Consider the following 27,521-nt stretch of genomic DNA (forward strand, 5'->3'; position numbering starts at 1 on the left):
TAGTTAATTTGTATAATTGTCCCATGGGAGCCTGAAATAGTCCAAGAGATGTCTGTTAGGAAGTGAGCATTGGTTGCATCTTCTCCATATTATGGCATCCCATCTGAAGGCTACTTGGATCTTTGAGGACTGAATTGGGAGCTGTGCATTGAATCCTTGCTGACCCCCTGTTAAAGAACTCACCTGAGGCTCTTCCAGGTCACTGTCATCGTCCTCACCTAAGCACCAAGCCTTACCCCTCATCCAGGTCAGACAGTAAGACAAGACCAAAGAGGAAAATCTTTTCTAAAGTTCAGTTCCTTTTACAGGGTAGATACTCAATTATAACCAGTGACTGATTACTTGACATTCACATTCTGCCTCATTCAGGAGTCCTAGAGTGAAATGTCACCCAGGAGATAAAGTATTGCTTCAACAGAAGATAAATTACAGGGCTTTCTCTAGGTAAAATTCTCCTGATTATGACTATGTTCAACATAACATTTATAAATCAGATGGCTTGATAATGTTCTTTTAATGTGCTTTAGTATGGTAATCATATACTTTAATTATTCTGGTTATTAATATAATATGATTTATTATGATTCTGATGCCATAGAACCCACCTATTGTGATAAAGAAGTGCTAGTTTTTTTCTTTTTTTAAAACCTGCATCTCAGGTCTGGACATTGGGAATCCCTGATTGTGTCAGAATTCATCTGCATTCACCTGCGTATTTTCATGTGACACTAGAAATAACTCCAGAGATATAAAAAGATGTTTATCTGACAATCATAGGCCCACAAATATCTTATAACAACATTTTAATGTTTAACTTTATTATTTACAAAAATAGGAACTGTAGATTATTTTTGGCAATGGGCAGATGGGTTTATTTCAGAATGCAGAGATTAAATGTAAGGACAAATAAAATGCCTCACATAAATTCAGTTAAACTGAATTAAACGATGTCTCACTTTGATTTATATAGTATCAAATATCTAGTGTGGATTTTTCAACATTTTAGCTAACAGTGTTGGCATCTTGGAGCCCCGTTTCCCGACCAGGACCTTGGGATATTTTTGTGTGTCTAGGAGACAGCCTGAGGTAGTCTTCCCATTGTTTCTTGTCACTGTGTCCTGACTGAAGTGCTGATGAGAGCTGAGGGAAGATGGAGAATGGCCGCAGGGAGAGGAGTGGAGAGTGGGGAGAGGGGAGGTTGAGGAGAGGGAGGGGATACCAGCAGGGGCACAGGAATGTCAGAAAAAGGTAGGGAACTCTGAGATAGACACAACTCTTAAGGGAGTGTTGGTCAGTTTTCCCCAATACTTTATCCGTGGACTCTACATAGTGTCTTCCAGTGACCACCTGGATGAGCATATGGAGTGTAGCTCTCCATCTTCTCACCCAGGTGAGGCACCTCATGGCTGGAATTTGTATGTAACTGCACCTAAACCAGCCTGGGAATTTCCCCAGAAGACCTGGTTTGAGGAATTTAATGTTCTCTTCTTTGTTACCTCCATCAAATTGTTATCTTCTGGCAGAAGATGAGCCTGTGAAAATTATTATTTTCACTGCGAACCATAACAGAAAATCCTGGTAATGCCCTTCGGTGACTTGGGAGGTTATCCTGTGCTCAGTCCCTGCTTGATCTAGGTCATAGGAGGGAAGAGCGAGGTTGGGAATTCATGCTCTTTCCTATTCTGCTGAGTTTGAATGTGTATTTTTAACTGGTAAAACCTTGATAAAAGTCAAATGAGAGCCAGTCATTTCAGTGGTTTTCTTTTTCTTTTCTTTATTTGTGAAATTCCCTATTTGACTCACACAGATAATTTTTGAAGCAAATTCCCCTAGGGGAAAACTTCCTCCTTTCACAAGGCCACCAGATGAGCCAAAAGAGAGGAGAAAAGTCAACCAGTATGTGCCAGCAGCTCTTAGCTGCAGAGTCATGAAAGCTGGGTCAAGTGTAAAAAGAGACGCTATAGCTTCAGGAGACATGGGCTTTAGCCCACTCTGCCTGGAATGAGGAACTGGGCAGTCTGAAAACGTGGGCTGAAGCAGCTCAGTCATTACTAGGACCTGTGAGCTGAGAACATGTCAGGAAATCCACACTTGTAGGATCTAGGTTTCTGGCTCAGCCCAAACTTCCTGGCCACTGTTTGACTGTGATGAATATACGACTGTGAAAGCAACTGAGTAGTGCCCTTGAATTAGCTCCAAACAGATTGCATTCATGGGCCCTCAGGGGCGGGCACCTGCTTTTACTGGCTGGCATAATTGTGTGCTCTATGCCACTGGGCCCTTAGCCCTAACCACAAGTATAGGCACCTAACTGGGACCTGGTGGCCTGTGGGTCCCAATATACTGACAAGATAGCTATGGCTGTGATTGTGGTAAATCACACAGAGAATGTTTCCAGCATTTCTTCCTGGCCTTGTACCACCAGAGTCCCCCCCACCAAATACCACCCTCACTGTCCACCAGATGCCAATGGTCCTAAGCAAGACTCAGTTTATAAGTGGAATGAGGGCAAACTCAGACTAATCATTCCAAAAAGAAACATGCACATCTTTAAAGTTGAGTGGTTCTCAAATGTTAGAGAGGTTCTGGCTAAATTAATGGCAGATTCCTCAAGATGCTTCTCCCAAATGTCTAACCTAGGGTTCAGGAATCTTCCCTTTTTTCACTGTGTGTGCGCGCGTGTGTGTGTGTGTGTGTGTGTATGTGTGTTTGCGGTGTATGTGTTCACTAGGTATCGCTAATCAGAGTATTCTCACATTACAGTGTTAATCCACGCTTTGTCCTGCAGCCTGAACAGGTGTTACATGATGGAGGGATTTACCAGGTAGGGCTTCTAAGGAAAGAAAGGAAAGGGTAGAGTTTGTCATAAGGGGTAGAAAAGTCCTTTCAAGAAAAGTGCTGCCAATTCTGAAGTTCTGAATCAAGTCCATTCCAAGGTCAGTTAGCAGCTAAGCGATTTATATGAGACATTGAAGGTTGTGATGATGCTGATGTAACTGGAGAGGGGAGTGTGTGCACATCTGCGCCCACGCACACTCAATGTGTAGGAGCAGATATGTGGAGCCAGAGACTCTGGGTTTAAATCACAGCTTCATTGTTTTGTGTGTGGGGTTTTTTTTTTTTTGGCAAGTTTGGAATTCTGCTAAGGGGAAACTTAAACTTGACACAAAGGTGGACCCACGCAGAGTCCTTACGTATTTCTGCTGTGAGCCTGTTTGGGGTCCTATGTGCACCATGATGCTGGGCACTGGAGGGATGGAGATGAAACAAGCTAGAAGAGTTGGTCCTTCCTTTCAAAGTTGCTGATTTTCTAGTGGGGAGAGACACTGGTTAACAACTGTGGTAGGTAGGAAATAGATGGAGATTACTGGGAGGAATGTTGTAGGGCTCGAACTGGGCTAAGTGTGAAAGTGATCAGCTTCTGGTACTCGTTAAGTTAGGATTTAATCCTATCCCAGCAGGGGGACAGGCGCTATACTGTGCTTTTGGACTTGGGGGCAGAAGCATTTGTAAAATAAGCGTATCAATGCTTTATTTCCTGGCACAAATTTCCATTTCATGCCAGTGCTTCAGCCATTGCATCACAATTTTCTTTAATCTGGTGTAGCCCTCTGGTAGAGCTAAATGGGGGAGAAACAGAGGCCTTTGGAGGCATGATCCTCTCCTGGTTAGCCCTGGACCACATGGTTTGAGGACCCCTGTTTCACACCATTTCAGCTTTGGTAAGGCAAAATATAGATGTTCTGAAACTGCCCACTCACTCATGCCTTCCTCACCAGATGCTCCTGTTTGGGACATTGGACAGGGGGTAGCAACTAACACTGTGATATTTCTACAAGCAAGAGTTACGCGCAGTAAGAACTGATAGATCACACACAACAAAGGTACCAGGTTGGATTCTAAGGTTGTTTACAGTTCTCCCTGCCTGAGTCCTGGGACTCATTTTAAGGATAATTAAATAATGCAGGTTAACAGGTAATGGAGGAAGTCAGCTTCTCCTCTCACACTTTCCGAATTACAATGTGTGCAGTTCCCCTGCATTTTCATGGTGCTGACTTCTGCCCTAATCCACCTGCTATAGCAACACTGTTTGAACCTTTGAGGATGACTGTTTTTCTTTCAGTTCTGAGGCTTTACAGGCAAACAATCTAAATTATGAATCAGAATGGGATAGCAAAGGATAGAAAACAGCCTTATCAGCCATAAAGGCCCTTTGGCATCGGAGCCCTTGTTGAGAGGATAAAGAATTCTCTAGGAAAAGACCTAACGGCTGTGCATCAATGTGGATAAGAACTCACCAGTCTCCCAGTGGGCTGCCTGACTTCACCCATGTTGGTGATGACAATGAAAAATGATAAACAAAATCATTGTTCTTTTTCTTGACCCTGAATAACCTGTCCATGCTCCAGGCCTGCATTTATCATCATATGTCCCCATTTGTGACTTGGTTACCCTCTTCAGCCAACATATTAGTGAGCTGGACTTCTGTTGACATCTTTAGCCTTATAATTTTCTCATTTAACTATTTTCTTAGGCACCTTCAGAAACTTAAAAGAGTATAAAAATAGAATTGACAGCCTTGGGAATTCAATAGGAAAGAAATGATGGGGTCATTTTGGAAGGCTAATCAAGTAATTTTGGTGGTCCTAATAGTCCCTAAATTAGGATGGCAACTATTAGGAAGTGAATGAACTGTTGGGTTAGAAACAGAAATCTCACCATTTGGTAGACATTGATGAACATTAATAAGTTGATGAGTTTGGTAGTGACGTTTTACAAATACATTTATAAAAGAATATCAATGTCTAAATTGTTAGAAATAGGTGTATTAATGTTATTAGAACATAGAACATAGAATGTCTTCTCTGGAATGACATTGGCTTTTTCATGGCATTGCAGTAGTGACCCCTTTGGAGAAGGGACTCTCCCACCATGTCTTTCTCTTGGGAGGACTTGATATTCTGGGCATTAGGAGTCCTCACAGAGGGCTGGTTTTGTCACATGGCAGATGTGACCTCCCTGCAATCCCCATTAATACCTCTGCCATACTTGAAAAGATTTCTTTCTAAATGGTGAAAGGAAACACTAAAAATATCCTGACTGTTTTATCTGTCCTTTGGCTGCCTCTGAGCAGGTTCAACAAGCTCTTTAATGAGGGAATCTTTCCTTGTAATGAGTGGTGGCACTAGGTCATCTCATGTAAGATTTGTCACTCAGTTATCGGCACACCCTCCATTGCATTGAGCTCAGACTTGGAATCCAGAGAGTGCAAAAAAGTGACAAGTGGCCTAAGGATTATATCATGTTTATCTTCAGGGTTTTTTTTTTTTTTTTTTTTTGTATTACTGGAAGTTCTGGGAGCACCAGTGTGAGTTAAACAAGTATCTGAACAGAGGAGAGGAAGCCCCAGTTGTGGTCCAAACTCTCCTCCAGAGCAATCATTTCCTCCAGAATGTTCCAGAAGACTGCTATAGGTCTGACTTCCTATGCCCCATGGTGCTATTAGCTTTCTGGATTTACTGGGCCAAGAAATTCCAGAATTCCCTCCCCAAAACCACATACTTTTTTTATGGTATCACATTTGCATATTTGCCAAGATTCTTTTTCTCAGACCTGCCAAAAATCTAAAAACTTTAGTCAGCAACTGGCATGTCATCTCTTCCTGAATCTTCTCCTGTGCCACCAGGCAGGCAGAGGCAAACCAGTTTGCTGGTGTTGGCTAGTCCGAGGTTCCTGGAAGCTGTCAAATTTAGCTTTGTAGCAAAAGTGAGGATTGGCAGCATTTTCTCCATAACATTGCTGCTATTTTAATGATTGAACAGCCTAGAATTTGTTCTGGGGCTCAGAGAGTGGAGGCAAGTGTCCCTATCCATTGAGGCTGTGGGCGAAGGCAAAGATCCAACTTGGAGTACAGACTAGATAATTCCAGCTTCAAAACATGTGCCTAAAACAGTGACCACCTTCAATCTGGCTTTAAATCTGGTTAATTTTTTCACTCACTGTGCTCTTTTCAGCTCATAATGAAGGACGGGAAAAAAACTATCTTCACCTACTGATATGTTATTTGGGGAATTCTGATTTAAAAGTCCCTGTCATGATAGACTTCCACAGAAAAAAAATCCTCAATAGATGTAAGGCTGAATACTACAAATATTCCATATGAGGGCTTTTGTTTTTAATACTATTCTCCAGAAGAAGGAGTTTGAGGCTTGACTTTTCCCTGTGACCTGCGCTTACTCTGAGGCAGTCGGTTATTGCCTGACTGGTCACTCGGCCTCATCAGTTGTCCTGAAGCCTCAGGCGGCCCATCATTTTGGTATGAGTTCCCCCTAAGTGGAGTTGACAAGAGGGTCAGTTCACTGGTGACACTTTTATTAACTGTATCAGCTGATAAAATTTGCTGGGGAACTAATCTTCCTGTAGTCATATTTCTCTTCCTGAATGTTGATTACCTAAGCTTCATTCCTTTTTTGATACATCACTAGGTAAATGCAGCTTTGGGATCATTAATGGCAATCTTGGACCCAGGAAACACATTTCAAAATTTTAAGACCATGGTTTGCTAACTCTTTTACAGGTGCTAACTCTTGGCTGAAGCTTGGGTGCTGGTGCTTTCTGTGGGTTTGGCCCAAACGGTGGGGCTGTGGGGGTGGTGGGCCGGCAGGGGGCAGCTCCCACCCGCAGCTTCCACTCATCCTGTCACCAGTGGGCGCTTGACTCCCATCCCCCGGAGAGAGAACCCAGTCCAGCACTTTTGAGCTCCTCTACTCTTTCCTTTGCCTTTTTCCTTCTCGTAACCTGATTAGCTGCCCACGTTGGCCAGAAGCCCAACAAGGAGGTCGGGGAGACTGGGAAGGTGCTGCGATGGGCCTGCAGTGCCCCAGCATGAACCGCACTGCACTGGACTCTGCCTAGTTCTCCTTTCTGAACCCACTTCAGGACGCAGATGCGTCATAATGTAATTGAGGCTGTGAAATGAGAGAGCCCATGAAAAGGGCTTAGCAAAGAGAAAGTACTCGAATGTTGGCTGTTACTATTATCATGATTATAATTATTATACTATGGGTTTGGAGGACATGCTTAGGACATTGCATAATTCGAGGAGGAAAAGTGCCTTTATTGGCTCTCATTTCTGTTATCGATCCTTTAAAATTATGCCTCTTATGTTTAAAATTTCTTATTTTATCAATCCTCTCTCTCTGAAAAAATGATTAAAAAGAATAGGTCTTAACACTTTCCCTTTTATGTGGGTTTCTACTTTTGCCAAGTATCTCAGGACTATTATCTTTAAATGTCGGAAAAGATCAGCCACTGATTTGAACAAAATGGACTTCAGGTCATGCTAAGAAGAGAGAAGAAATAACCGCAAACGACATGCACCTTAAGCAGTCTGTACCTTGCTGCACGGAGCAATCCAATAGGCTATGGCGAGAAAAGGAAGGCCTATGGAGACTCCAAAGACAGCCAGGAATTTCACAGCGATAGACTGTTGACGCAAGCCTGAGAGATTTTCATACCACATGGTAAGCAATTGCTGCTGACAGTTAGGATGAGCAACGAACTGTAAAAACAAAACAAAAACAAAAACAAAACGCAAACAGGAAAATGGCATCGATAGCACTTGAACAGTATATAACCTAGGAGTAGCTTGGGGCCGAGATGTTTCACCTGAGGGGTTGCCTGAGTGTTAGAGCCACAGCAACTGGGTCAGGTACCTGCCGGGGTTTGGGGGTGAGGGACTTCTGACTTGGGGATGCTGGGGAGCTTTGTGTTGTGGCCAGAGTCCACACAGGACTGGTCGAACTAGTGCTTTGCAAACTGAGGGCCTGGAGAAGTCTCAGGGACAGAAAATGACAATCAACTTTTAGATAAATGCTCGTGTCCCATCCAGGCTGCTCAGCTGAACAGGGGAGACTTATCTCTGGGCAGAGTTCATTTGGGAAGCAACACAGAGGAATGGATGGAACATGAATGGGGTTTTGGAGTCAGACATGGGTTTCAAGTTTGTTCTGCTATTTACTAGCTGGGTAATCTTGGGACCGCTACTTAACCTTTCTGACCCTTACTACTCTCACTGCAAAACAGAGCCTATCACACTGCCTTAGAGAATTAAGTAAGATAACGTAGAAAGGTTTTCCTATGTAGACTACAGAAAAATGCTCAGAGTATTTTCAGAGAACTGGTTAAAACTCCTCAGTGTTTTCTCACTGGATCTCAGTGGTGTTGGGCTGGGTTCCGTAGAATTTTTGTGGCCTGCTGGAGCACTGACACAGTGGCTTCCTTCTGGAACATCGTGCACCTTCTCACCACCACCTCCCTCTCTGGGAACCATCCTGCCCTAATGCCTGAGTTACAACATGGACCTCGTGTGGCCATTTTACACAGTGTAGCCTTGCTCCCCACACCCCCTTGATGCAGCTTATTGGACTAGGGGTAGAACCCTGACCTACACTGGGCCCATCAAGTTTTCTCTCCTGAGTATTGGGGACTGTGATTGAGAGAAGATGTCTCTGTGTTTAGTGGGGAGTTCACCTGTAACCTTGAGAGATCTGGGCAGCAGTCTTCCCCTTTGTGGACTAAGTATCAAAACGAATGAGTCAGAAAGAGAGAGGGAATGAGGATGTGCGGGAAGAGGCTGAGCTAGTGTCTGACCCTCTCTGGGGCCCAGCTGTGTTCTGCCCGTGTGGTCCATGAGACACCCCCATGTTCATGGACAAAAATCTTTCTTTTTCTGTTTGATCCAGCATGTTGGCTTGAGTTGTTACAACTGAAACATTTCTTTTCTGTAAATGGTAGTTGCTACTTGGCTGTTTGTTAGTTTACCCTGAGTCCTAGCCAGTGGAAACTGGTAATAAGCAGTATTTAAGTAAAATTTCTGGGAATAAATTTAAGAAAATTATACTTATTGGCTTATTTTTTCCCCTGTGATAGAAGGGAGTCATTGTTTGCATTTGACAGGCCTGCGCTTTGGCCCCACTGAGGACACCTGTGTGTCCCAGGAGCACTGGGGCCCATGGACTAGCCAAGACAGACTGGGTATTTTTCAAAGGGGTGACTTTTCATTTTCATGATTACCCTGGAACAGAATGTGCCAATTTTCATCCTGTTTGCCTTATTGGGTATTAAAGGGACATGTACAATGATTCCTGGGAAATGTGAAACATTCCCTTTTCATTATAAGAACAATATAAATAGAGCTATTTTAAAGTTCTCAATATAGATGGCAACATGTTCTTGTTTCCAGTTTCTGGGAACTCATGGTAGCAGCCAGATGATCTGGGAGGAAGCTGTTAATATCAAAGGTTTATCTTGCCCTGCAGCCCCTGATCATACTATTAGTTGAATATTAGACACAAATGCAACTTTTTTGTAGCATTATTGGGTTTATAGCAACCATTGTGGTCTTTCCCTCCCAGAATAAGAGCAATGGATTCTCTGCAACCCAGGGAGGCCCCTCTGGGTCGGGGGTGGTGTGCTATGCTGGCCCTCTCTGGCTCACAGGAAAGAGGAGCGAACAACAGAAAATCGGGAGGGCATTTCAGTGATTCTGAGGGTCTGGTCATAACACAGGTCCCAGAGTGGGACAGCAGGTGAAATTGACTGACAGGGGCAGTTGGTTTTGGTTTTCAACAGTGGGCCTTCTGTGGGTGCTGAAGGGGCTCTGCTCTGGAGACTCAGTCTAATTAGAAGGTGGCACATATGCCCATGAAACAGAGGGTGACTACTCGACCCGTCCTGTGGCTCCCTGCACTATCGCTGCTCTGGAAGGACTCTTGTCACAGTCCCATCATAAGCTTCTCAGTCTGTGTCTGGGAGAGCCCATCCCATGCTTCCTCTGCTGCCCCTGCACAGACAAATCAGCATCACTGATTGGACAGAGAGCCAGAAGGGCAGAAGTTCTGAGAGAGAACACAGCGGGGACCACTCCCACTCTGCCTTGCTTGCCTCAGAGGAAGACTGTGGCACCAACTAGAATGGAGAGCGGGTCCCCTCAGGACTCTGTCTTCCTCTGATTAGACATTTGCTGATTTCCACAGCTGCATTTATTCCTCCATAATAAAGCAACCTAGCTTCAAACATGCTATGCTTTTATAGATAGACTTTATGATATAATGTTCTCAGAGAGCTGACTGCAGCTGCTAGCCAAAGACCCGTTGGTGTTTACCTTTACATGGGCACTTTTCTGTACTTCTTGTAGGCCTTGGAAGACAACTGTGTGACAGCCAGTTCAATGTGTATCAGAGGATTTTTTCCGTTGTGATTTTGAAGCACAAAAAAATATCATCCGTGACCCAAGGAAGATGAGAGTAGCAAATGAAGCATGCCAACAGGACACAAAGAAAACTCTACCCAGAAGGGCACAAGGCTAAAGAACAAAGGCAGGAAGAACTCAGGGTGGGAGGAGGATTTTCAAAAACAGGGTCAGAGGAACTGATGGGAAAAAACTGACAGCTAGAATAGAATGGAAACTCAGAAAATATGCGTTGTCTTGGACTTGCTTTCTTCGGCATCTAGCTCACAAAAGGATGGAATGATCAAAAGATGGATGTCACCAAGAGCTTTGCCCAGGTCATTCCTGCCCAGAGCATGGCACACTTTTAGGAAAATTCAAGGGCAGAACTGAACTGACTGCTTTGATTTTTCCAACAACACGATTCACACTCTTCATAGCAGAGAGTTTATAATGGTTGGAGCTGAGACTCTGTTAGGGGGTTTACATGAGGCCAAGCAGCCTTTTAAGAGAATACAAATCAAACTGCATCTATAAGGGGGTGGACTGTCCGACAAGCTGGGCAAGGGAGGAAGCTAAGAGGAGTTACACTGCATGGAGAGACAAGAGGGCACTCAGAATTCTCTGTCATGGAAAAGCTTACCCTACCCATGTAGGTGAGAATCTCTCTCTCTTTCCTTTCATGTAATTCTTAGTCTCTCCCTTTTATCATAGTTATATTTTTGTATGATCCCCTACTAGAGAGAAAACTCCTCCTGGAGGGCTCCAGGGTCATTAGTGGATGCTGTTTAGATGAGTAAATGGCAAGCTGGAAGTTCACTGCTTTCAGACTGCAAACCTGGTGCCATCACAGTACCACAGTGGCCTTCCTTCCTCATTGTCCTGTAAGGTGGCAGATTCCCAGCACTTCTGGCCATGTCACCACATCTGGAAGGCACATGGGTACCAGAGGACGAAAGTTGACTTGCCTTCCAGGAGACATGATAAACAGATAAATAACTGAATTCATGTCTCTGCTGAATTGATTGTCACTGTAGAAGTGCCAGGCGATTAGAAAACAACAAAAACTTCCCTAATCCTCAAAGGCAACTGAGCTAGGAGCTCAAAGAACTTACCAGAAAAAGTTCATACCATCGTCCGTAGGGTGTGCCCCAAGAAATGAGCCAAGGAGGGGGACAGTAATTGGAACTCAGCTCAAGGGGACTTGGGGTTCTTTATTTCATGTGTCCTGTGTAGGCAAACTGCTCTTCACTTCTCCTCACCTTTTTGCAGCACTGCCTTTAAAATTTTCCCTTTTCTGACCACCTGGGCATCTGTCAGGCATCTCTCTCATTGCTGGAAGATTCCATTTGGATGCCTGTAGAGATGTCTGTTGCTCAATTCCAGCCTCCCCTGCCTCCTCTTCCACTCATACCCTGGATCCCAGCCAAGTCGGGCAGCCTGCTGCTTATTCCACAGCGGAGGGGCCTGCTAGGCAGCTGCTCACGGAGCCGTTCTAGAAGAGTGCTGGTCAGCAAGAGGAGACGGGCATGTCTGAAGGCTCTTCATTCCCACAGATATTTGATATCCGCCTATTCAGTGAGGTAGTTTACTTTGGCATTCTCAAAGGCAGCTCTCTGTTCCTGTGTTCCAGGGGCAGCAGAACACAGAAAACTCTCTCCCACCTTTCCATAAGCAGACCTCCAATTTCCTAGACCACGAGGATTACTTTCACAAATGCCCCAAATCGATGGGTTGCTCTGAGGGCTGTACCTGTGACTCAGCAGGGTCTCTCTTACCAGAGAAAGAATGGTTTTTTGATGATGAAAGTCATTCATGAAGCTGCCTGTGCCTCAGTCTCGGGGGTGCAGTGGTGCTGGACTTCTCCCAGCGCCGAGGGCAGGAGTGCAGGCTGCCTTCCAGGAGGTGGAGGCCACATGCTGATTTTCAGTGCTCACGGGAGTCCTCTCACAGTGGTGAGCACAGAGGGTGCTGAAGAGGTGAGTCGGTTCCAGTTTAGTTACGTTCCACGGCCAGAGTCCCACTGAAGGCTCAGAGTCAGCTTGTAGCTGGCTCCGGATGTCGCCTCTGCTCTCTCTCAGTGTCACCTGGGGGCCACTCTCCATACCTGGGCAGCGACTCTCTCTACCTCACCCAGGGCTGTGCCCTCACCTGAAACCAAAGGAGAAGTGGAAGCTATTTCTAGCACATCTTCTTGGATTATTTTCAGTGAGTCCACTTCCTGAGCCTTGCCCTGAAGCCAAGCCGCTCTACACACCGTTCCCAAACATGGCTCATGTAGCCATCTCTTGTCTGTGTTCAAAGAAGATCCATCTTGCTCCCGTCTGATTCAATTCCTCAGCAGCCTTCAAGACCCAGATTCCTCTCCACCTCCAAGTTTTACCAAGTCCCTAAGGCCCCAGAGATGTCTTAGACTCCTGCAGGTCTTATTCTGTGGCTCACTCACTTGCCAGTCACAGTTCATGGGTCAGGTGTCTGTAGCTATATTCTTGTGTCTGTATCTGCTATTTTCTGATATTTTAAATCTTTGTGAGGGACTCAACTGTCTATATATCCCTAGGAGTGCGCAGCCTTATGTTTTCCACATGGTGGGTGCTCAGTAGACGTCTGTTGAGTGATTGAGGAACTAAGTGCTCTTCCAAATCCTCTGAGATTTGCTCCATGATTTTCTCTGTGACTCATCATCCCAGAATAATTTCTAAATATAATGACTCTCCTAATTACTCAGGGTCTGACAAACACTTAACTGTGTTCACATCTTTACTAAAAGGCAGACAGAGAGGGGATGAAAGCTAAGCCAAGCTCTTGTCTTCTTATGCAGGAGAAGATTGAAATGTGAGTCTAAAATAAGGTTTGAGGATTACCTCTTGGATTAGGTGAGAATTATTTAATTCCTATGTATGACATGCACCACTGTAAACTGACATCAATTCAGAAAATATTTAAGTAGTAATCATTATTACAATAATAAGGAATAGCTAATATTTGTTGAGCACCTATTCTGTGGCAGGCCCTGTGCTTACCAGTCCTTGTATTATTTAACCTTCACATCAGTTCTTTGAGGTGGGTATTGTTACATCCCTATTTTAAATACGGAGGCATAAGATACAGAGAGATTATGTAACTTGCCTACAATTAATCACAAAAGTGATTACGACAGGACGTGGACTTGAACCTGGGCCAGTCTGACTTCAAAGATAAAGTTTGGAACTATTATCCCATGTTTCCACAAGGTAGATTTAAAATGAGACAGAAATACCAAAGTACAAGGGATTATGGTGAGTTCTTCAAGCCCACAAAGGCCAGGGGACCTCACTATTCAAGGTGCTGTTAGAGTTCTCCGCTCTCTGCTCTTCTGCCTGTTGGTCAGCCAAGTCCCAGTGGAGACACAAGTCAGGAATACACAAGGAGAAGGGCTTGTGGCCAGTTTTCTTGACAACTTCATCCCCTTAAAAAGAGTCAGTCATCTGCTAACGATGAAATCCCAGGCTCTTTCTTCCACGTCAAGATGAGAGTAGCATCAGCTGACTCCATGATAGCCCAGCTGCATGGTCACCCCTTTGCCAGAAACCAGGTTAATGTCGAGGCCACTTATGCCCAGATTTACAGCCTGGAAAAGTGCAGACTCCACTCAAAAAATTGCTTTGCTGAAGGAACTAATTAGGATCTCAGGTCCCTTGCCAAGTTCCAGCTGGCACTGATACCTTCCTAGGAAGAGCAGCGGTTCCAGACAGTTCCCTGAGCCTGAGTTCTGACTGGATAATGTTCTCAAGTTCATTCCATAATTCTGTAAACCTCTCTGGTGGCTGTACTGTCTCTTGGGTGCAAAGGGTCAGGGGTTGGGAACATGGCCAAATACCAGTCCTGGTTCCACCACTAACTAGTGGGGAACCAAGTAGCTTAACTTCTCAGACCTCAGTTTCTCTGCATATTTGGTTTTTGGTTTATGGTGTAATTTTTAAGTACCAAAATACTGCTTTTTGGTTGGTATAATATTTTATTTCTGAAATAAAAGTCAGAAATATAAATCACTTAAATTAATATCATGTATTAAAATTTTTAATCAACCAAAGATGTGCTCACTTAGAATATCATCTACTTTTCATGATTCTAAAGTGGAGAAAGAAACTTGTTTAGCAATAAAATCAAAGTTTTTCTTGCAAGAATAATTTTTACTCTAGTGCAGAGACTTTATCAACAAGGAGAACATATACCCAAAGATATTGAGGTCTTGATATTGTTACAGGAAATCTGCATGGGAATGTGTATCTATATCTAATTAAATGAAAGAAGGCAAAGATAGAGTGGGAATACTTTCTTCAGATATAAACCACAGCAGAAATTGTAGTGTTAGGTTGATGGGGCTATGGTGGGTGGGGTGGTCATATGCTTTTCAAAAAGATTTCCTCATATTGTCAAATAAAATATTAGGTCAGTTGCAGGCAGATGAAGGAATCAGAAGGAAATATTTGGAGTTTACTTATAACTATCTTTTTATGATTCTAACTTTTCTTAATTTCTCTTACAGAAGAATGTGCATATAACTCAATGATATATTTAATATACTTTTTAAATCACATTTTACATTTTATTTTTATGTAATTCTTTTAAAATAACACTTTAAAATTAATTTCATCTCCTGTGAATTTATATTATGCTGATACATGTGTAACATTTTGCCCATATTTAAGTTTTACTTAATGCTTTTATTTGTACATACAGTTTTATATTTAAAATATACTCAAGGTTTAAAGTCACTGATTTTAAATTTTAATATTTGAATTCTCAGACTTAGAAAATGTTACTATTACAACTGGTGAGTCAAACCCAGTCCCATTGGTAGACAGTCATCCATTGATCCACCAGACGTATATAAATGCCTGTAGATACTAGGCACCAAGTACCTTTGGGCATGGAGGGCACAGTGAACAAGACGGTCAAGGCCCCTGCCCCTGGAAGCTTGTTAGTGTACCGGTCTTGATGTTTCTGACTCTTTTCAGGGTGGATGGCAGAGGATTTTTTTTAATGATAGCCTCCTCCTATGTAATTCTCATTTGATTCAGATACCTTACTCAAATCACGTTACCTGTCACTGAATGTAGCAAGTGCAGGGCGGTGGCTCCCATCTCCTCCCTCTCCGAGTGGGCCCAAGCGGCCAGTCCAGCACTTGGGCGTGGCTGCTGCTGTGTCTCTGCAGCCCTGCTCTGGCTGCCCTCATCACCAGCTCTCTGATCCGTGGTTCTGCTTGCACCGAAGCCTCCTGCACTGGTCCGTGCTGTTGTCGAGCGTGACCAGTTCTCTGCTCTCTGCTCTGCCCTCAAGGGCTGACGTCCTCCTGTAGTTCTGTGGATGGGCCAAAGGGGCCCACATGGGCTGAGTGCTGAATTCCTCTGGACTTGGGTGCCTCCTTAGTGTGTGGGGTGTCCACTTTCTCTGCAAAGGTGGCCACTTACTCTCCATTGCTCCTGTCTCCAGATGTCCATCTGTTTACCCCAGAAATGCCTGTCTCTTCTCATGGCCTCCTCATCTTTTCTGAAGGGCAGTCCCCCAGCAGAGTTGCTGGGAGCAATGCCCGGGGTGAAGTAATGCCTTCTGTTGTCCCCCAGTTTCTCCTTCCCAGGGTGCAGGCCTGCATGATTCTGCTTCTGATGATCCCAAGAGGAGGATTACTTGTGTTGTTTCATTTTCTCTCTATCTGGCTATGAGTTAACCTCCCGCTAAGGTAGGATGGAAAGAAGTGTAAAATCCTGAACCAGTACTCCTAGTTCCCTGCACATAGCTCATCTTGGCTCATTGAGAGGGAGGTTGAAGAGGGTCCAAGGACCACCTTATGCTGAGCTCAGAAACCCTGCTCATCCCCCACACTTAGGTCTTGGCCAGATTTCTTACTTCTGCGAACTTTTCTGTCATATTTTCCTTAAAAATTAACCTTATTTCCTGTTCTTTCATCTGTCAGCACCAACCTGACCAACAGACCTGTACAGATGGAGTTACGGTTCTTTTCCATGTGGTTTGGGGCCCTGTGCAAACAGTGGGGGGTGCTTATCAATGAACATCTCTCTCGTTCAGCAACCACCATCCTTCTTCCCCCATGGAGTGCTCAGAGCACTTTTAATGGGGGTCTCCTAATTTCATATGTCACTCTGCCCATTCCTATCCTCTAATACTTTAAGGGACATTGTTACTTGGACAGAGAACCTGGCACATACCTAAGCAAGATGCTTAGTGAATGTTGGCTTCTTTTCTCTTGGTGGTATCTGTGCCTACTCTGCCACCCAAGGCTTCTGTTTGGACAACTGTAGTTGCTCTCTTCACTTCTCCGAAAAATATGGGAATTCATTACATCCCAAACATTGGAAACATTATTTCTGGTGAAGGTATGTTCTGGTCATGCAGGGGACCTCTGGCTCCCTGTTCTTAGATGCCAAATGAGGATATGAATAATCAGCATCCAGTGCAAAGGTCCTCTGGGCACTTGTGTTTGTTATTTGTCCCCTTTGTCATTCAGAGGCCAACCCCCCTGCCAAACCATTAATTCGTACGTATACACACACACACACACACACACACACACACACACGATGGGTTGAGTCAATTTGGGCATACTTTGAATGCTAGTTTTTTTTTTATCAATCTATAGCAAATAAGTCTTTCTCTCTTTCTCTCAGCATGTTCATATTCTTCAGAAGTCAAAACTGAGTCCTCTAAGAAATAGTGATACATTTAAGTGACTTCTACCTGTGCTCAAATTTCATTCATTCAACAAATATCTACTGAGCCAGATACTGGGAACATAAAGGTCAATGATAATGTCCTGGCTGTCATGGCCCTGAAAGTCTAGTCAGGCAGACAGCTAAGTAGGAAATCCAGTGGGGCCCAAGCAGTGCTACAACAGGGTTTGGCCAAGAGTGCCCCAGAATGGCAGAGAAGACGCACACAGCCTAGGCTGTGACATGGAGGGATGGTGAGGATGGCTTGCCGGGGGAGGGATTTTTGTGTTGAGTCGTGAAGGTTATACTCAGGCCACTGAGAGAGTCAGGAAGGGCAGGCTGAAGAGAAGGAGCTGCAAAACATTTGGGCTATTGAGTCAGACAGATCTTGGTTTAAATCTTGCCTGTGGCTGGCGGTGTGAGGCTGAGCAAGTTACTTGGCCTCTGAGCTGCATCTGCTTTATCTGTGAAGTGGGGATGTCAAGACTGTGGTGCACTGGATGAGTGTGTTGAAAGCACTCGGCAGAGTAAAGGGTATGGATTAAGAACTTAGCAAATTGTTATTGTTGTTCCCAAAACCTCAGAGCCTGGTTTGTCAGAGAGTGGCAGGTAGCTCAGGGTGGCTGGACCGCTGGGGAGGGCTGGGAGATGGCAGGCCCTGAAGGGTGTCATGAGTCATGCTGAGATGAGACCAAACATGCCTTGGAAGAGCAGGTGCCTTGGGAGCTAGGAGGAAGTGTAATAGACCTTTATTTTTAGATATGTGGGCCAGATATACGTAGCGTAGGTTTTTTTCACGCACACTTGCCCTCACTCCTGCCCCCACTGTACTCCTATCTATTAAAGAGCAGAACAACATCCTCCATTTAAATTACAGCATCAGACAGTCTCAAAAGGCTCCAGGGGCACCTGATTCACTGGACAATGATAATATATTGCAATGGCCACTATTCTGTTTGCAGCCTCTTTAAATGTTAATGATCAATAATGTAATTATGATTGGGAAAGTTCCTGGGCCGGTGTGGGTTTAATTTAATTTACAGAGCCATCTGGAGCTATGCAGAATTCTTTTTACATTTTTTTTCCAGTCCAAATTTAGATGGTTTCTAGTCACTATAATGTCACGCCTATAGTAAAGACACTACCCTCAGGCTCTGAGGATCCAGAAGGGAAGTCCAGTGGCCTGAGCATGAGTCAGAGGGTGCAAAGCTGATAGTGGATTTTATAATCTTCCCTCTGTCCATTTCTCCAAGGGCAGGGAAGGAGCATTATTTGGCCAGTGAGGATGCTTTCTGCTGAGCACTGAGCTCCGTTCAGCTGGTCAGGAGGCCAGATGAATGGACGCTTGCTATGCTTGAGAAAAGAGTCACATTTCTTCCCATGTCTATAAGGCTTTTGATAGTCTGGCTCTTGCTTACTTCACATCCTGCTGCTCTCCCCTTTGCTTGCTGTGACCCAGCCCTACTGGCCTCCGCACCGTTCCTGAAACTCACCAAGGCCTTCCTTGGTGACCCTGCCCAAAGCAGAAGCCTTCCCTCTGCCCCCACTCAGTTCCTTCCTGTCCTCAAACCCTGCTTTATCTTATATCACTTGGCAACCCCAGAGTTTGCTAGTCATTTACTGTCTGTCACTGTACCAGAACATAAGCTCCATAAGTGCAGGGAATTTTTTTTTTTTTTTAACCACATTATAGCTGTAATCCTTAGAACAGCGTCCAGTACATAGCAGGCTTTCAACAAATATTTGTTAAATGAATGAATTCATAAATAAATCTATGGTTCATCTTGACTCCACAGTACAATCCTACAAGTAGGAACTCAGGCTCTTCTCTCCTCCTGGGGTAGATGGCATTTCCAAAGATGATGACAGCAATATCTTTCATCCCACATGTTCTGAAATGTGATCTTGACAATCCCCCATCAAGACGTGGGTCCATATCCTTGCTCTGGAAGCTGGACTAGCTCTCAGTGATCTCTTCTGACCAACAGAAGGTGGCGGAAGTGATGCTGCAAAACTTTCCAGTTTGGGCCTTAGACATCTCCAGAACCTGACTCACGCCTGGGAAAGCTCCCCCTTGGAAGGTAGCGGCCATGCTCTAGTGCACCTGCCCGGGGGTCATCATGCAGTGAGGAAGCTCACAGTAGCCATGTGGAGGTAGAGAGACCATATGAAGAAGCATTGAGGTGCCAGCCATGTGGGCATGGCCTTCTGGCATCTTCCATCTCAGCCCAGGCAGCAACTGAATATAGCCGAATGAAAGATTCCAGCTGAGCCCTGCCTGATCCTCCTGACCTATGGAATTGTGAGCAAATAAAATGATTATTTTTTTCTAAACCACTGAAATTGCTCTTTCAAAATCTTGTTAATTTCCTTCTGAGTCTATTCTGTGTCTTCTCTCCGACAGCTCTGTGGTCCAGACGCTGCCTCCCACTCACTGAGGCATGAACCCCTCCTCCCTTGACCCCATCTGGGTGGCTAGGTGTCTGAATAACTGGCATGGGAGGCAAGCCTGTCTGGTTTTCTTGGCTGAAGACTCATCATGGGAGATTGAGTGGTGTTTTGCCTTTCACCACCTGAGGAGGTGGCCAGGAGGGTTCCATGCTCTTATTTTCCAAATGAGGAAACTGAAGCACAGAGAGGCTAAGTAACTTGTCTGAGGTCACACAGCCACGATGTGAACCCAGATATGCCTGCTTCAGAGTTTGACCTATACCAGCTAGCAGTCGAGATGTGATATTTCCTACTCTAAAAAGTCATAAAGCAAATTCATACTGGTTATGCCCATTTCTCTAGTAATTACATATTTAATATTATATATGTGTATATAGGCTATATATAACATTTTAATAATATAATAAAGTAATAATTTTGACAGAACAGATTAAGGTTAAAAATAGAGATTTTTCCCCCCTAGAAATTGAGTATGACAACAGGGAGTGGGGCTGTGCCTTGCGAGCCACCCAGATGATAAGTAGCTGGTTCCCTAACTAGCGCCTGCTGTGGGCTACGACAATTCCTGAAAGAGAGTATTTGTAATGTGCTAGCAGCCCGCATTTATGCAGTACTTACTATGTACTGGAACTTTATCAGGCACACATTTTTACCCCCACGTTAGAGATGAGGGAAGGAAAAGCAAGGGTAGACGATTTGCCTAAGCTGGTCCTAGGCTGTCTCCTTACAATTCTAACCAATACTGCATAGTTGCTTTTTCCGCATCATGTTGAAAGGTCAGAAACATGCAGTTTTTGATTGTCTGGGAGGGAGTCAGTTATCTCATGAAGAAATCTTTAACAAGCATGTAAAGGACTTCAGGATATTTTTGCAGTGTTTGTAAATATAATAACAAATTACAATTATTTGATATATGTGTGTGTATCCTGTCCCCATAGCACAAAGTCAGTTTTCTCTGGGCAGTGGTTTATTATCAGTTAAGGATCTGTAAACTGATGCTAATGGATTTGGTTGTTGGAACTTTGTCTTTGTAAATCCTCCCTAATGGGTCTTAATTTCACTAAATCTCAGCCTGATGGTCACTCAAAGCAGCTTCCAAATTAGCCAATGCTTTAATATCTCCTTTTCACCCATCGAGTGAAAGTCCTTATTAGAAAAACAAGTATTACATTGTTTTTGCTAAAAATAATCTGGGGAAACTGGATGAGGAGGGCCAGCTGAGGCTCTGGGAGAGGTCTGGTATCTCTGAGGCTCTCTGGACTGGAGCGAGAGCACCTCCAGTGGGGTCACTGGTCCCTCCCCAGCCTTGAGAATTCCTCTGGCAGCCTGTTAGGCAGGGAGAGCTGCTGTTAGCACGACTGGTCCCAGTGCAGTGTGGTTGCTAAAAACAGAGTTCAGAACAGAGGCTTTGGAACCAGATGGACGTGGGCTCAAGTCCCTGCTTGGCTTCTTACCAGCTGTGTGACTTTAGGTGACTTGCTCCCCATCTCTGGGCCTCGGGTCCCTCATAGTCAGAACATTCCTCTACCTGACTTCTTCTTGAGCATCACTCTCAAGTCTAGATCCTGTTCTCCTCGTCCTCTGCCCCAATCCCTTCCCTTCCCCTCCCCATGCACCATGGGCCTGGCCTCCTGCAGGCTGCTAGAGCTCTGTGCTGCCTAGTCTTACCACAAAGTCCTCCAGGATCCTAAATGGCCTCCGATTCCCTCCGTCACCTAAGTTGAATCTCTGTTAGGGAAATGTAGGAATGCGGAGTAGTTTATTCTAGGGTTGGTATGCCCAATTCTCATAGAAGCATCTAGGCAGAATTTGTGCCCTGACTTGCAAAGCCTTATTTTCTGCCTCCACAATGACAGTTATACATATTCCCTCCTCGAACACAGCGTTTGCTTTCAGCACCCCCTCACCTTCTACCGAACAGCTCCTACAGCACGTTATCCAGTTCCCCTTCCTGTGCACACCATCAAACCCTGCTGCTAGAACTGTCTTCCTGAAACAAGGCTACCTACAGTCATGGCATACCACTAACATGGCAACAAGTTCGTAGAAAGTTCTATTAATATATTGCACGAGAATCATACAAGTCAACATGGATAATATTACGGCTCCAGTACAGAGATGCTAAAGGGTACTGGAGGTGTGGTGTGGACATCTGGGGTGAGGAGGAGGATTCACATAGAAAAACACCCATCTGTCTAGTGACCAGAGGATGCATTTTAAAATATGCATAAGATAGTATTTGGCAGCTATTAAATTAAGGGGAAAATCCCAATAATAGCCAATGCTTTCAATGTGTAGGTGAAACCAGTTCAGTTGTGTACCACAAGTGGCATTGCAAAATAGTATAGCTCTTTGGGAAAATAATTTTGCAATATGTTTCAAGAACCATAGCAAATATTTACGTCATTTGATCCAGTAAACTCATTCTCAAAAATTTAATTAAAGGTAATATCAGAAAATAAGAGAGACAGCTATATATATATATGGAGATAAGAGTAAAATAGAAATGTACTTAAAAAGTGAATGCTCAACAGTAGAGAAAAATGTAAACAATAGTACATCAATCTTATATTGGTATCAGAATAATAATTATAGAATACATGGAAAGATGTTTACACTTTAATGCTAGGTGAATCAAATCACAAAATCATTTACCCTATAGGCACAGGTATGTAAATACATGTCTGCACGCGAGAAAGAATTGGGAGACTGAGAACAAATGAAAACAATGGGCACAGAGGGTATATGCCTGTAGATCATTGTTTTCTTTTTAAATATCTTCCTTATTTTTATAATGTTTGTGCAATAAATAAAATCAGTAAAATTAGAAATACAAACTGCACATACAACCCAGAAGCCCCCGTTCCACCTGGAATAGGGCCATGCCTTCAGCCGTCTTCCCAGCCCAGCTGGCCCAGCCTCCCCAGCCAGACATCCTTCCCCCTGCCCTGGGCCCCTACTCTCTCACCTTGGGTTGCCTCCTCCTCCCCAGGCTCCTCTCTTCCCATAAACCCAGCCCAGACCATCCGCAAGTTCCCAAACGTTATGGTACCTTTATGTTTCCCCCACTGCTTTCTCTGTGTGAACTGTTTTTATTCTCCCTTTTCTTTGGAGCTCTGATCCACCTTTCAGAAGTGACTTGGAGGCTACTTCCTCTTCCTCCACGAAGGTTTCCCACACCATATTGGTGTGGATTAATCTTTCCTTACTTGTTTGACAATGGGCTGGATTCAGATCTGTGTAACCCATTGGGATAAAAGCTCCTGACAAGCAGGAGGTGGGCCTTACTTATCTTTATACTGTCCACGGATTTAGCTGACAGTAGGTGTTACGTGGTCACCCCGTCCTTCTTCAGACTCGGGTGTACCTGGTGACACCATCAGAAGGGGAGCAGGCACAGCAGTCAGTGAGGGTGCAGCAGAGGCTTACTTTGGAGTGACCAGCATTAGATGAATTAGTTTGTATTAAGTATACTTATTACCCAAATGCATTACAAGTATGCTAATTATGCAGTAACTATAAAAAGATTATTTTGTAATACTTTTGCAATAAGTATACTTATACAAATACATTATTAGTATAAGCATACTTTTTTATAAAAAATAATTTTTAATTTCTTCAGATGCAATTCAGAGACCAAATTATTGCTAATGTTATTAAACAGTATTTTATATTTAAATGACTTTTCCATTTTTGTTGTTGTTTTTAAGTAAAGTAAGACCATCAGCCCTGTTCTGAGATTCCGTGGATTCAGTGACATGGGTGTAGGAGCTCAAGAATGAGGCAAATAATGTCTAGTCTGGGAGCGCACCGTGGGTCACTGTCCCAGTGATCTCACTTTCATCCTCAGGAGTCTCCCTGAGAGATTCTTTTGGAGAAAGAATTTGGAAATGCATCTCTCCTTGAATGTGAGATTTTACTGTATTTCAGAAAAACAAAAATGGGAAAAAGGCCAGGTATGGTACATTCATTGATTTATCCAGTTGTTCACTTGTTCAGTAAATATTTTTGAGGACCTTCGACTTGCCTGGGTCCGCTCTGAGCTATGGATACAGGGGTGAGCTGACGGCTGACTGATACAGCTGTGCGAAAGGCCAGTCCCCCTGCCTTGACGTGGGGCAGCTCTGTGGTGCTGCTCGTCCCCTAAGGCTTTGTATGAGATCAGGCTGAGGTCAGACTTCTCCAAAAGCACCTCTTAGCTCAACTTCTTCTCCTGCCTCATCCCACTTCTGGCCCTCAGGTTTCTCCCGAGTTCAGGCTTTTAACGGATCATTTGCACAAGAATCTTGTTTCAGGCTCTACGTGTAGTAGTGACGATTTTTAGACTATGAGCTCCCTAAGGGCAAAGACTGGATTGTTCATTCTTAAGTGGAAGATTTAAATGGGAACGTGACATGATCTGGTTACTTAAAAAGTTCTCTGGCTGGTGTGAGTGTGAGTGTGTGTGTGTGTGTGTGTGTGTGAGAGAGAGAGAGGGAGGGAGGAAGTGGGGGAGAGGAGAGGAAAGAGGTAGATAGACCTGCTAAATACTTTTATAATCATCCAGACAAGATATGACTTTGGCTTGGATTACATAAATTAAAGCATCCCTGTCAAGCAAAAATTTTCATGTACAATTATACTTACAAAACTCCCCTTCCATCAAGGAAATTTGCAATTGACCTTGGGCAGATAAATGCTAATAAAAGAATAATACATTGTGGTATGTAACAGGAGGAATATATGAAAGATCAAATGCTCATTAAAACTCTGAATCCATATATGAACAGTTAGTATAGAAATAATGAGATAGAAATGTGTAGTTGGTCTTTAGCTTAATTATTGGAGTTAGTCACAGATCCTTGGGGGAAACTGTAATTTCTAAGATCTGTTTGACTTTGGGATAAAAGTGACAATTTGAAAATGGCTCATGTTGTTCTTTCCACTTTGGGCTAGTAAATGCATCTGATTTGCATCTATTTCTTGGGAGCATCAGGGGGGTTTATTTTCCTCCCTTGAATGCTCCTCAAATTCCTCTCTTCCTGTTAACCCCTAAATCAGGATATAATAATAATCACGGTCTGACTATCTTAGCAAATACAGCACACAATGAATATAATTTACACAAGATAAGGCCACACAGCTTAGGAAACATGATAACCAAGAAGAAGAAACATTCTTTAAAGGATTATTCTTTCATATAATTATGTATTGAAAGAGATGAACAAAAAGTGCCAAAAAAACAATAGTTTTCTATTGTTGGGAAACTCTTACTTCGAAGATCAGAAATCTCTTTTGCAAATTCACAGTAGCATCAGCCCATAAGGGAAAGTCATGTCAGATGATTTATACCGTGCCGGAGGAAGGGCAGAAAGGAGGCACCATGCACTCTGTACAACCTCCCCGCCCCCCTCCCCGCCTCCCGGGCAGCTCCTCAGGCTGGTGAGTGGAGGGAGCACGCCTGAGACCCAGTGTGGAGCGCTCAGTGATCTGAGCTCCCCTCTGGAGGCAACGGGCCCTGTGCCTCTCCCTGACTGTGCAGCGCCACCCTGGGAGCCATGCACCTCTCTGCTCCATCCCTGACTGCCAGGCCAGAACGAGTGTTAGGGCTTCCCTGGAAAGTAAGAGCTCTTTTCTAGAGTTAACAAACCCCAAATGGGCACAGGGTTGGCAATGGAGGGAATGGAGAAGGCACACACTCTGGGGCCAGCTGGAACATCATCTGGATTCTTTATTTAGATTTTTAATCACAAGTACTAATTACAGGTGTTTGGAGAAGCATTAAAGCCTCCAGCTTCCCACTGAATGCTCTGTCTATTCATTTACTCAACACAGAGGCTGCCCGTTACAGGGTGTGCACTGTCCTTGGCCTTCAGAGACCAAGATGAACCAGAAGTTCCAGCTTCCAGAGGCTCCATTGATACAACATTTAGAATCACCAGAGAGCCTTTAAAGAACACCGATTACTATGCTTCCCCAACCCAGGCAGATTGTATTAGAACCTCTGTGGGTGCGGCACAGGCAGGTTTTTTTTTTTTTTTTTTTAACAAATCATGGTTGTATATATTTATAATTTATGGGGTACAATGTAATATGTTGACATGTATACAATATGTTATGATTAGATCAAGCTAATTAACATATCCATCACCTACCTCGCTTACCTATCATTTTTATGGTGAGATATTGAAATTTTACTCTAGGTTATTTTGAAATATATGATACATTATTATTGACTGTAGTCACCCTGGTGTAGCATAAATCTCAAAATCTATTCTTCTCGTCTATCTGAAACTTTATACCCTTTGATCAGCAGCTCCTCATTCCTACTGTCCCCACCCCCCAGGCTCTAGTAGCCACTATTCTGCTCTCTACTTCTATGAGTTCAACTTTATTAGAGTCCATAAATAAGTGAGATCATGTGGTATTTGTTTTTTTGAGGCACTGATTTTTTTTATAAAGCACCCAACGGTTCCATTATGTAGCTAGGTTTGGGAGCTGCTGGTCTAGAAAGATACAAGGCATCCTTGGGTACTTACAGTCCAAGTCCACGGGCTTACAGTTAAATGGTTATGGCCTAGATCCTGAAAACCAGCCAAGATGTTCTCAACAGGGAAGGGTTTTGTCCCCTCTTCCCCCAGGGACATTGGAGACAGTGTCTGGAGACATTTTTGGTTGACACAAGTTGTTGGTAGGAGGGTGCTACTGAGTACAGGCCAGAGACGCAGCTAAACGTCCTATAATGCACAGGGCAGTCCCCACAGCAAGAAATTCTCTGGCCCAAAATATTAATAGTGCTGAGGTTGAGAAATGATGATTTAGTCTTAAGGGTAGTTCTGCTTATAAAACCAGTATGGCAGACGTCTTCCATTAGCTAATTTCGTATTAACTTACCATGTTCTGGGTACATTATATGTGTTAATAAGCACTGACTGTTATTTATTAGGTACTATAACTCACTCCCATAATGTGGATGAGAAAACCGAGGCCCAGAGATTAAATAACTTGCCTAAAGTCACGTATCTAGTAAGTGAAGGACTTGGGACTTGAACACAGGAAGTCAGGCTCCTGGCCACAATACTGTACTGCTTCCCAGAAGGTTCTATTTTTCTTCTCTTGGGAGTTTTTCCAGGCAGAAAAGGAATCACAGTTCATATTTACATATATGCATACTGAGATCATTCCTTCTCTTCTTAAGATTTTCAGCTTTTGAAAAACAAAAGTTCCTCATGTAAAAGATAGCCCTTCTGAGCTAGGAGATCTGTGGTACTGATCACTGTTGTGCCATGTGGCCAGGCTGGAGCCATGGAAGTGCTTAGAGGAATTCCCAAAGAGGAGGAGGATTGATGCCTTTGACACCATTGGATTCCAGCAGCGTTTGGCAGCTCCTGGGCATCCTGCAGCACAGTTTGGGGTAGTGCCTGACCGGCCAGACTGTGTTTGTGACAACTCTGATCTTCCTAACTCTGAGCATCTGTTAAAACGATGTCTCAGCAGGAAAACGCAGTGGGAGAATGTCTGCTCAGAGCTTGTGAGCGTCTGACTGGCCTCTCAGACGTCCTCTAGAAAGCCCTGATGTCCCCAGGTCCCCTTTGCTCACTGGCCCTGCCCATGCTTTGTGCAGACAGAGGAAATGAAACAGAGCTCAGCAGAGGCCACTCGCCTTCTCTACAGTGTTCCTACTTGTGGTCGCCACACGAGGGAGAGGATGTCAGCCAGTTGTGCATCCACTGCCGGGCATCGTTCTCCCTCTGAGCACGTACCTAGGCCAGAAGGGTTGGAGCAGTGTCTGCTGTGTCTGGGAGGTCCCTGTAGGCCAGCAGATTGAGTACGTTTTTTAAAGCCACATGTCTAGTAAGAGAGAAGTTGAGCAGTCAGCTTTCCTGGCCATAACACTTTACTGCTACCCGACAAGTTCTATTTTCTTCTCCCAGGAATTTTTCTAGGTAGAAAAATGGGTCCATTTCTGCATGACTGTAAAATGTGCACAAGATGGTCACTTTTGGAAGAAAGAATCAAAGGGACTTCTAATGGGGTTGGAGGTGCTGGCCCGACTTAGATTGGGTGGTACTGTGTGTGGAAATGGTCCCCCACCTGCTTCACTTCTAGATCCGCCCCCTCCTTCCTCGGCATTCTTCTCTGAGGGGAAC

General features: G+C 44.1%; 1 protein-coding gene across 1 annotated transcript in view; it reads right to left on the reverse strand.

The window, feature by feature from the left end:
* The window catches only part of TRPC7 (transient receptor potential cation channel subfamily C member 7), a 156,002-nt gene that overhangs the window by 47,166 nt on the left and 81,315 nt on the right, over window positions 1-27,521 (reverse strand). The window contains exon 5 of the mRNA XM_069484459.1: window positions 7,397-7,561. Coding sequence (XP_069340560.1) covers window positions 7,397-7,561 — 165 coding nt within the window. The remainder of the gene's footprint in view (window positions 1-7,396; window positions 7,562-27,521) is intronic.

Source organism: Eulemur rufifrons, chromosome 10, assembly GCF_041146395.1.
Source record: "Eulemur rufifrons isolate Redbay chromosome 10, OSU_ERuf_1, whole genome shotgun sequence".
NCBI classification, from domain to species: Eukaryota; Metazoa; Chordata; class Mammalia; order Primates; family Lemuridae; genus Eulemur; species Eulemur rufifrons.